Here is an 11,188-nt window from a genome sequence, read left to right on the forward strand (position 1 = left end):
CGAAAGACATATTTTCATACAAGCAGCTAGAAGAACACCAAATTACCACAGTGAAAGGAAATCTACAGTAAGCCACATAATAGTGAAGCTTCCAAGAGTCCAAGACAAGGAAAAAAAATGAAGCTGATGACAGGGAAGAAACAGATAATCCATAAAGGAAAACCAATTAGGCTGACCTCAGACTTCTCTGAAGTAAAACGATGGGCAAGAAGAGACTGGAATGACATATTCAACAAACTCCAAGTCAACAAATACTAACCAAGAATACTTTACCCTGCAAAGCTCTCTTTCCTTTATGAAGTTAAAAAGGATCTTCTTAGACAAACTATTTCCAGAAATTCATTACTACTAAACTTCCACTCCAAAAAATACTACAAGAAGTCCTAAAGCCAAAAACAACAGAGAAATGAATAAGAACAGAATAAGGCAAGGAAGAAAAATCACAAAAAGACAAATACAGATGGCAACATATCACTAAGCTCATCAATAAAAAGAGACAGAGCAGCAAGCTGGACTAAAAAACAAAATCCAACCTTCTGTTGTCTCCAGGAAACACACTTAAGGAAAACATAACTATATAACTACAAAAGATAAACACAAACTGAAAGTAAAAGGTTGGAAAACAGTCCTACAAGCATAATGGGACAAATAAGAAGGCAGGAACAGCTATATTTATATCAGATGAAATAGATTTCAAACTTAAAATGTTAAAAAGAGACATTGAGGGACACTGCATTATGATTAAAGGGAAATACATCAGGAAGACATAACACTCATCAACATATACTCACCAAATGAAGGTGCACCAAAATATATGACAATTATCACCTCGGAAAACAGACATTAGAGAAAATACATATATAGTAGGAAACTTCAACACCCCATGTTGTCCACCCAATGTACAGATCAATGAGACAAAAAATAAACCAGGACTCTAGAGCCCTAAAGAAAGACCTAGACATTGTGGGCTGAACAGATAGCTACAGGACACTGTACCCCCAAAAATAATGAGTATACATTTTTCTCAAGTGCCCATGATCATTCTCCAGAATTGGAGAATGTACTGGACTCCAGAACATCAACAGATACATTAACATCAAAATCATTCCAACAATCTTCTCTGATCATAAAGGCATCAAACTAGAAATAAATCATGAAAAGAAAGGAACACTCCCATTTCATGGAGACTGAAACCCCTCTACTGACTACCACTGAACTAAAAAGGAACTCAAAGAAGAAATTAAAATACTTTGAGTTGAATGACAATGAGGACACCACTTTCCAGAACGTATGAGACATAGCAAAAGCAGTCGTAAGAGGAGAATATAGAGCAACACAAGCTCACATCAAGAAACAAGAAAGAACTCAAAGAAACAACCTAATCTCTTATCTCACAGAACTAGGAAAAGAACATAAAAACCCAAAAACCAGTAGAAGGCAAATAATAAAAATCAAATAGAAATTAAAAAACAATCCAAAAGATCACTGAAACCAAAAACAAAATAGACAAACCTCTAGCCAGGTTCACAAAGAAAAAATGGGAGAAAATACAAATAAATAGGATCATGAATAAAAGAAGAGAATTATGACAGACTCAGCAGAAATCAAAATAATTAGAGATTACCACAAATATTTATATGCACATAAATTCAATGATCTAGAAGAGATGGACAAATTCCTAGAATGATATAATAATCCAAAAGTGATAGAACACCTAAACAGACCAATTACAAGAATCGAAGTTGAAACAGTAATCAAAACATTCCCCAGAAACAAAAGCCCAGGACCAGATGGCTTTACAAATAGTTCTACCAAATGTTCAGAAATGAACTAGTGCCTATCCTACACAAACTTTCAAAAAAATTGAGAAAGAAGGAATATTACCAAATACCTCCTATGATGCCAACATTACACTAATACCAAACCAATCAAAGACAACACATACAAAAAGAAAACTACTGGCCAATATGCCTATTGTATGCTGATGTGACAATCCTCAATAAAATCCTTGCCAACAAAATCCAACAATGCATCAAAAGGATAAAGACCACAATCAAGTGGGATTTATTTCAGGGGCACAAAGATGCTTCAACATCTGAAACTCAATTTATGTATTGTAACCCAACACATTAGCAAAGAGAAAAATGAAAACCATACGATCATATCAATAGATCCCAGTTCAGTAAAGTAGTTAAGATAAAATCAACACAAAAATCAGTAGCATTCCTATATGCAAACAATCAATCTGAAGAAGTCAAGGAAACAATCCCTTATATAATGAAACAAAGTATTAAATACTTGGAATAAACCAACTAAAGAAGTAAAGAACCCATACAAAGAAAATTATAAAACACTGTTAAAAGAAGAAGACATAAATATGGAAAGACATCCCCTATGGATTGAAGAATTAACATCAAAATGGCCATCCTACGAATAGCAATTTACAGATTCAATACATTGAATATACATATCAATGACATTCTTCAGAGAAATAAAACAAATACTGACAAAACTCATATGGAGCCACAAAAAACTTCAAATAGCAAAGCTCTCCTGACTGAAACAAAGAATGGAGGTATTATATTCTCAGACTTCAAACTATACTCCAAGATCATAATAATAAAAACGGTATGGTTCTTGAACAAAAACTGACACACAACCAATGGAACCACATAGAAAGTCCAGAAATAAGGCCACACATATATAGATAAATAATCCCTGACAAAGGAGCAAAGAATATACAACGCAACAAGGACAGTTTGTTTAATAAATGTTTCTGGGAAAATTGGACCACCAAATGTAAAGGAATGAAACTAGACAACTACTTTACACCACACACAAATAATCAACTAAAAATTGATAAAAGATCTGAATTTAAGACCTGAAATCATAAAATATATAGAAGAAAATATATGTAAAACACTACATGACATACATCTCAGTAACATCTTTCTGACTCACCCCCCCCCCAAAGCAAAGAAAGAGAAGGAAAAGATAAACAGCTGCGTTTACATCAAAACTAAAAAGCTTCTGTATAGCAAAAGAGACATTTACCAAAACAAAGAACAAAACTTACTTATTGGCAGAATAGTTTTGCCCATACAACTGATAAGGGACTGATCACAAAGATACACAAAGAATTCACATGATTCAACATAAACAAAGTAAACAATCCACTTAAAAAATGGGCAGACACAAAAGTAAATGACTGGATTAAAAAGCTGTGATATATACACCCAGTGGAATATTACTCAGCAATCAAAAAGATAAACACACACCTTTTGCAGGAATATGGATGGAGCTGGAGAGGATCATGCTTAGTGAAATAAGCCAGAAAGAAAAGGAAAAATACCAGATGGTTTCACTCAAAGCAGGAGTATAAGGACCAGGGGAAAAAATAATAATAATGAACAACTATATACCAGAGACATTTTACAGGGGTGGAGTGGGGAATGGGATCAAAAAAGGGGTGGGGGAAGAGTGCACTGTACTATGTTGATGGCACAGTGGTGATTTGGAGATGGGAAGTCCACGAAGATTAAAACTGAGATGGAAAAAGGCACAAATGATGTAAAAATAAACTATCACAAAATGATGTAAAAATAAACTATTACATTTCCTTCTAAGAGGAAATGCAAATGACCAACAGGCATATGAAAAAATGTTTACATCCCTCATAATCAGGAAACTGCAAATCAAAACCACAATGAGAAATCACTGTACACCAATAAGAAAGGTACATATTAAAAAAATAAGCAATACTCAAAAATGTTGGTGATGATGTGGTGAAAAAGGAACTCTGCTACACTGGGGTGGGAATGCAAACTGGTCCAACCATGATGGAAAGCTGGCTGGAAGATCCTCAGACTTCTAAAAATGGACCCAGCATTTCCAGTCCTAGAGATCTCCCCAAATGACACAAAAACACTAGTTCAAAAGAATAGATGTGCCCTTTGTTTATTGTAGCACTATTTGTAATAGGTAAGATTTGAAAACAACCCAAATGCCCAAAAATAGATGACTGGATCAAGATGATGTGGTACACAGATAGAATGGAATACTATTCAACAATCAAAAAAGATAAAACTAACACCACTCACAGCAACATGTATGGGGCTAGAAGGGATTATGCTTAGTGAAACTGTCAGAAGGAAAAAGAAAAATATTGAATGGATATAAGGGAACCAAAAAAGGGATCAAGGAAAAAAATAACAAAAAACATAAAACCAAAAATAAACAGGCAACTATAAAGCAGACATTCTTCAGGGGAAAGAGAAGGATCAAAACAAGGGCAAGAAGAGCACTAGGGACTGTGGTGATGGTGCATGGATGAACTGGTGGTAGAAATTTTATGGTGGACTACCCCTGATAAAAGAAAGCAAACACCATACAAAAATGAACAATGATGTAATAATGTATATAAGTAAACAAGGCATTAAAAGAGAACAAAAAAAGAAATTCAGCTAGGAACTAATTTATACTGATAGGTGTTAGGGAGGAAGGGACGGAATCATACCTAGTATAGCAATCAGCATATACACACATAGTATAGGTTACATGAAAACTACATGTGATTAATATCTAGTTTCTTTGGGTTAAAAGTCTTGTTTTAAACTGAGAGTCCTACCCCAACAATGCCCAAAGTGTTAGACACTGACGCTATCAGAAAAACAGGATGTTTTTCCCAGGGCCAGGAAAACAGGATATACCTAAGTCAAGATGACCAGTAAGGCGACAATAAACTCTGGGCATGATGAAGACTGGGGCACCAACCTTGACAGGGAGTTGTGTGGGAGGGTCACTCCAGCTGTCTTTGCTATGTTCACTAGAAAATGGCCAGCTTGAGATGCCAAGAAAGTTTTTGGGGTAAAATAACCCCGTCTCTCATTAAAGTGCATATTACAGATTCAATTCCTGTCTCCTTTCGATTGGCTTCAACAAATAAAAGCCTACAAGAAATTTAGGACTGATGGAATTAAAACTTAGGGGAAAGAAATATAAGTATTCACCTTAAAGACTGCCTTGATGAAGCAGATCACAAACATGTTTAAAACAGGAAACAAAAAGCTTTATCAACTGCCAAGCAAACAGACAATTCATTCTTCAATGCAGATTGCATCCCCCCCTCCCCTGTACCGTCCCCCAACCCCCAACCCTTCTTCACATATAACAGGCCAAGAACATGGGAATCATTATGGGAGTCCCTACATGCAAGGCTCAGAACATAAATTAGATTCAATTTGCCAAAATATATTTTAGAAGGTTCAAGACTTATTACGGATAGCATTAAAGGAATGAAGGTGAAATGTTTTCAACTCCCAGTATAAAAGACAAAGCTCATTAAAAAAGAAATTTCTTGAGTCTCCAATATTGGGGCTTGTAGAACTGGCAGAAATCAAAAAACTGAATAAGCTTCTGCCCTTTCCACTGTGATCATTTTAATCAAGAGTCAAGTCAGACAGTCTTATCCTCAGCCATGTTCAAAAGGTACATGGATGCCTGGGAAAAAAAAGGCTGCCTCTCCTGTCAATCAATTTAGTGAATTATGAAATGTTTTTTCTTTTTTCCTTCCCCTTTTTTGGTGGGAGTAGGGTGGGGCTGGGGGTTTGGAGTGCTGGGAGGATGCTAATATCATGGAAAAAAACCTCATGGAAAAAAAAGGCTTTTCATATTTTTTAAGATTGATCCTGGGTTGAGAGCTATATCGGAATAGCACAATACACTTTAAACTAAAAATAAGAGTGAATGTATTCCACTGTGGATGTATGAAGTGTCCTCTGGGAAGTGAGGGACTATCAATGTAAAACTCAGTTTTAACAAAAGACAGTTATGTAATGCTGATAGGAACCAGCTGATTTCCCCATGCCAATGGTTTTTCCTTTCATCTTGCTTTTGAATGGAATATGTTTTAAGGAAACTATTCTCTTTACTTGTCTAAGAAGTTAGTAAATTGAAGACTAACGTTCATTTCAGTTCCTAGTCAAGAGTATCTGATTACCTGAATTTACCATGATCTAAGAACAGATCATGTTTTGGCTTTATTGCTAGAATCTTTAAGTTTACCAGTATTAAATAGAGCAAGGGGTTTCTTGACAAGATTCTGAAGAGAATGCCCAGCAAACAATTACAACTTTTTTAATCAGGTGGCTGACTTTCCCATAATAATAAAAAAAGACAATTTAATACTTAAGTTGGTAACTTATAAAACTATGAACTTAATGCATAATTTAAAGTAATTATCTCCATGCACCCCTTTCATATGAGAAATGGAGATGATATATGTGCTTCTTTGTAATGAGGCTTGAGTTAATACATAAGTGTGCTACTTAACGCTAATTATCAGCATTTAAAGGTAGTTCCTTACTAGTTAAGATTAAAAAGGAAATTCATTTGACACTATTCTATATTTTAGAAAAGTTATAGAGAAAGTTACTTTTAGTGTATTCTGCAAAACCATCCTCTCCCAGTTCCAGAATCATTCGTTGTTTCCACCTCTCCAAATAGAAAATCTGTTCTGATGTCATGGTCTGCTGAAGGATCCGGGTCACACTTGGTATCATATTCTTTTGCAAAGGAATTTTCAAAGGAATTGTAGGATCACACGTTGCATTTGGTTTTATGCGTCTCTCTGGATTGAAGAGAGAAAACCAGTTCCGTGGAACACTTGCTTCCTCATCTTGCTTTGGCTGCTTACTCTTACTCACAGGTCCATAGAGTAAAGTATCTTCCTCAAACAATGATTCTGGAGTTTGAACAGGGCTTCTGAACGACAAGACAGACCTTACTAAATTAGAATATTTTTCTTGATTTACTTCTTCATAAGGGCTCACTTTTTTTTTCCGGTCACATAAGCAAGAGGAAGTGGAGAATCTCACACGGGGGTCTGGTTCTACCAAAAACCCCTTTGACCTGAGTTGCATGCAGATGGTCTGAAATGCTTTCATATTTAGATTTTTCTTTCACTTCCCTCTTCTCTACTTGCAATGCCAAAACCCTTTTAACTTTTGCTTTCCTATTAAAGAGAAAAGCGGTGTTAGATACCAAACTTCTTAAAAATTTGAATTATCTTTGTGAAAGCTTCATGGGCATTACACAGGGCGTTAAAATTGTATTCAAAAAGTTCTATCGATATGCTTGGACAAAGCTATTTGCAAAGACTCACCAGTACCAGAATGGCCCAGCACTTAGTAATATACGAAATAGTGGGCAGGCTTAAGAAATGCGAAGCCTAAGAAGTCAACTTGGCTTGTGTGAATCTAAGAACAGAACGCTGGCACCGGTCCCAAAGCGGTGTGGGTAGCCATAGTTAACAATGTCTCACAGAACCCTGAACACCAGGTTCTTGCTAAGTATTTTGTATGGAGAGTTCTCATTTAACACCTACAACCTCCAAAGTGGGTACTTGTGCGATCCGGTTTTACAAAGCGGGAAATCTTGCATTAGAGTTCGAGCTCCTAAGGGGCAGTCAGTAGAGCCCACCATGGTGGTCCCCAAAAGGCGGCCCCCCGCCCCCCACAAGTGGAAGTGGAACGGCTATGACTCCTCGGTTGTGAGTCAGGATTAGGGGACAGACGACGTAAGTAGAAGCCCAGCTCACTGCAGGGTTAGATACCTCGGAACCAGCAGGATTCTCTTAACTTCCAGGACGCCAACAACCTCTCGCGACCCGTACTTTCATGAGTCCCGCGCTTTGGTCTTGAGTTAGGCCCCGCCCAAGGCAAGCAATCCCAGCATGCCCTGCAGGGCGCTTGTACCGCCCTTACCCTGTCGTTCACCCTCAGCTGACAAGCTATCAATGGAGTTCTCTTGCCTCAGGCGGAAGCGCGGCTGCCTGAAATGCCCGCTTTGCTCTCACGATATCTTGCTTACGTCACAGATCGTCCGCCATCTTGGACTCGGGCTGAGTAATAAATTCCCCCGCAGGAGCACGCGCTCTTTCTTGAGACGCGCTTCGCTGGGAGGTTGTCTTGTTAGTCCTCTCAGCGTCGCGGTCCTGTGGTCGGCGGTTCCCGCGTGGCGCCGAGCAAGGGTAGGCCCCGCGTAGCTTCTTTGCCCGGCTCCAACATGGACGGCAGCGGGGTCGGGGGAGGCCGCTCTAGGGGAGCACGTGGCGCGCCGCTCGCCTTTCCCGGGGCTGCTGGGATGGTGGCGGAGTCCCGCGGCCTCCTGCCGCCATCGGGCAGGGAGGCCACTGGAGGCGGGGCCGCGGCCGCCCCTAAGAGGCGCCCCGACGGCGGCGGCCCAGCCTCTTCTTTCCTCGCACAGCCAGGCAGCTCCTGCTCGAGGCCCGCGTCGCCATGGCCGCGGTTCCCGAGTTGCTGCAGCAGCAGGAAGAGGACCGCAGCAAGGTGAGGCCCTTCCCGCCCTCAAGCTCTGGGACTCGAGGCCCCGCCGCTCTCTCACACTCGCAAATTCCTTCCCCCAGTCCTTGTGGCAGCATTGATGTTTCCCGGAGAAGCGTCCACACTCGTGGCGCACCCGTTCTTACCCCGAGCGCCTTCTGCCGGGTCTCCCGGTGGCGCACCCCGCGTTGCTGCGGGCGAGAGCAAGAGGAGCTCGGCGACATCCTGTAGCGCGCGGGTGTTGGGTGCCGAGCGCTCGCGCCACGCGTCTCGGCGGACACCCGAGGATGAATTAATTACATTGAAACTCCTCGGGACTGTCCTTCTCTTAGTGAACGAGAAGTCCCCTCCCGCGGGAAACCTTTTGGTTCTAATACTGGGGAGTTTGCATGCAGCCAGATCTGAGGCGTGTTCTTTACAACTGTAAATTCGAGGACACTGCGAGCGCTTTTTAATTTTTGGTTGGTGCAAGTACTTGAACTTGGACTTCACTCTGAAATACTGGTGTGACTTGTAACTTAGCTCAGTGCCTCAAGAGTTAAATCTTGAGGTCTGAAAGGTATGATTCTGTCAGGTCAACTTACCGTAGCACAGTGAGGTTTACAGAGGAGCCTCGGCTCTCGACTGGCCCGTTGAAGGCAGTTGTGGTCGGAACCCACAACGTTCTGTGCGGAACCTTCTACAGGAGAGTCCAGCAGAAAGTGAAAAGGCGCAGTCAAATTTAAGAAATCTAGAAGAACGGGATTTACTGCATCTGTTTAGAAATCGCCACCTTTGGTTGAGTTGGACTGAATTGTTGCAACAAAGTTACTGCTTTTTTGAAATATAACTAGGGTCTTGATGGTTGAAAGGTGGGAGGAATTGTTCTTGCACTAAAACGAAATGGGAATTGAAGTGATTATTTCTAAAAAACACTATAGAGGCACTTTTCTTTGTAGGGCTTTAATTAGTCGTTGAGTTGAAATTTTGATATTTTGATGATCCCCCCATTAAATTAGCTATTTAAAAGGATTCAGCTGTTGTAATTGACCTACAGTTACTACAATTTATTGTGACTGGTTTTTTGAATTACTCCCCACTGCTCCTCCAGCAAAACAATTTATGAAAGCTGTTTTCTACCTTCAGTTTTAGTGGCAACTGGGAAGAATTAAGTAGGATTTTTTACTTAACTAATTACAAAAACTGAAATAATAAAATACTACTCTGACACTTGGCTTCATTTTGCTTCCTACCCTGCTGTTGTGGTTTTTACAATTCACCAAAAGGGAGTTTGGAACAAGTGTGGAATAACAGGAGGTCAAGTCTTGGGCATAGGCTTGCTTTTCTTTATTAGTCAAATAAAGTACTTTCTACTTCAACAAAATATTTTAAGCGCAGACGTTTTTATTATTTGCTTTGGAATTTCCATAAGGATAGGGGTTCCTGGGTTTGCTCATGGATTTAGATACCAGTAGAAGTGGAGAACAGAATGGATTCTTCAAGACATTTTATTGCCAGTGCAGTGAAACTGAATGGAGCCTGTATCTGATAACTTGACGTTTATTTAGTCGAATCCTTTAATGCAAAAAGTTGGGTTTGTTTACCAGAAAACAATGTAGGGGACCAGATGCTTAATTGAACCAGTCTTCTATCAATGGGAAAGACTGTATTATACATTTTTACTTTTATGGTAGATTACTAGTGTTGTGCCCCCCTCCTGCTCTAGACTGGATAAAAGTTCTCAGTTGTCCCTAACTATGAGGAAATAATTGGAGATTATGGAGAAACTTGTTCTCGGAGTTAAGCTGCTCTGACCTCAAGTCATTTTGCTTTTAAGCTTTTCTGGTCTTACATTTGCCAAATGCAAGTAGCTAGGCATCATGCTTAGATGCCCCATTCACAGATTTCAGTGTGTAGTTCCCTGCTTTGAGTTTTCTTCCCCATTAGTCTAGCAAATATGACTAGTGTGGATGGAACCTGGTTGCCTCTAGGACTTTTTGTGGTTCTTAAATTGCTATGGAGCATAGTTGAATTAGGTGTAACACTTCTCTGCCTGATGGCATTACAACTTGGATTTAATGTCAGTAGTTGGTTACATGGGCTTTAAAGGGTATATGCCTTGTGCCACTTTAAATGGAGTCATTAATGTTTATTACTCTGGCAGATAATTATTAGCTGGTGTGTGAATTAGTACAGGATCAATCCTGAGCTTTCCCATTACTGAAGTAAATCCAGTTAGTAATTTCTGTGGATTGGAGTTTGTTTACTTTTAATGGCCCGAGTTTGTTTTTTTCTTAAGATTTGTTTTATTGAGGCACACACAGGAACTGGGTTATAGGCCAGCGGTGCAGAGGGTGAGAGGGAGGATACACCAGAGGCACAGTGGGGAGCAGAAGGGTCAGAGCTACTGGAACGCTGTGGAGAGGAGCAGCCATAGAGATTGGAGAGGTCTGCTGTGCCTTGTAGAGGGGAAGGGGAATTGAATTTATGCAGCAGTGGCTGGAGATAGCTTGATGGAGCTGCACCTCCATGGAGGCCCAATTTCATGTTTCTATTTTGAAATTCTGACTTAATAAAGCTGCCCAAGATTTAGTTCTGCATCGGTAGTTTGCACTCAGTGTCTTAAGATCCCCACTCAGCAGGTTTGCTCACATTTTTTGGGCAGGGGGAAGAAATTGATTGTCACGGAGGCTATTAAAGAATTTTAGATCTTGAAATCTCTATTAGGTGTGAGACCAAGTAAGTGACTAATGTCTAATGTAGAATTTGGATTTTAACCGGTTTCTCAGCCTGAGCAGTATTAACATTTTGACTTCATAATTTTCTTTTTCTTTTTTTCAGATTTATTTATTTATTTATTTACACAC

The 11,188-nt window shown here is 39.8% G+C and overlaps 2 protein-coding genes across 2 annotated transcripts in view; one reads left to right on the forward strand and one right to left on the reverse strand.

Moving 5' to 3' along the window:
- The window catches only part of MGME1 (mitochondrial genome maintenance exonuclease 1), a 36,628-nt gene extending 29,563 nt beyond the window's left edge, over positions 1-7,065 (reverse strand). The window contains exon 1 of the mRNA XM_004686936.2: positions 6,434-7,065. Within this exon, the coding sequence (XP_004686993.1) occupies positions 6,434-6,944 (511 nt within the window). The 5' untranslated portion in view covers positions 6,945-7,065. The remainder of the gene's footprint in view (positions 1-6,433) is intronic.
- Positions 7,066-8,122: 1,057 nt separating this feature from the next.
- Positions 8,123-11,188, forward strand: part of SNX5 (sorting nexin 5) — a 23,431-nt gene continuing 20,365 nt past the window's right edge. The window contains exon 1 of the mRNA XM_004686937.2: positions 8,123-8,348. Coding sequence (XP_004686994.1) covers positions 8,298-8,348 — 51 coding nt within the window. The 5' untranslated portion in view covers positions 8,123-8,297. The remainder of the gene's footprint in view (positions 8,349-11,188) is intronic.

Source organism: Condylura cristata, unplaced genomic scaffold (genome assembly GCF_000260355.1).
Source record: "Condylura cristata isolate star-nosed mole 26May11 unplaced genomic scaffold, ConCri1.0 scaffold00022, whole genome shotgun sequence".
NCBI lineage: Eukaryota > Metazoa > Chordata > Mammalia > Eulipotyphla > Talpidae > Condylura > Condylura cristata.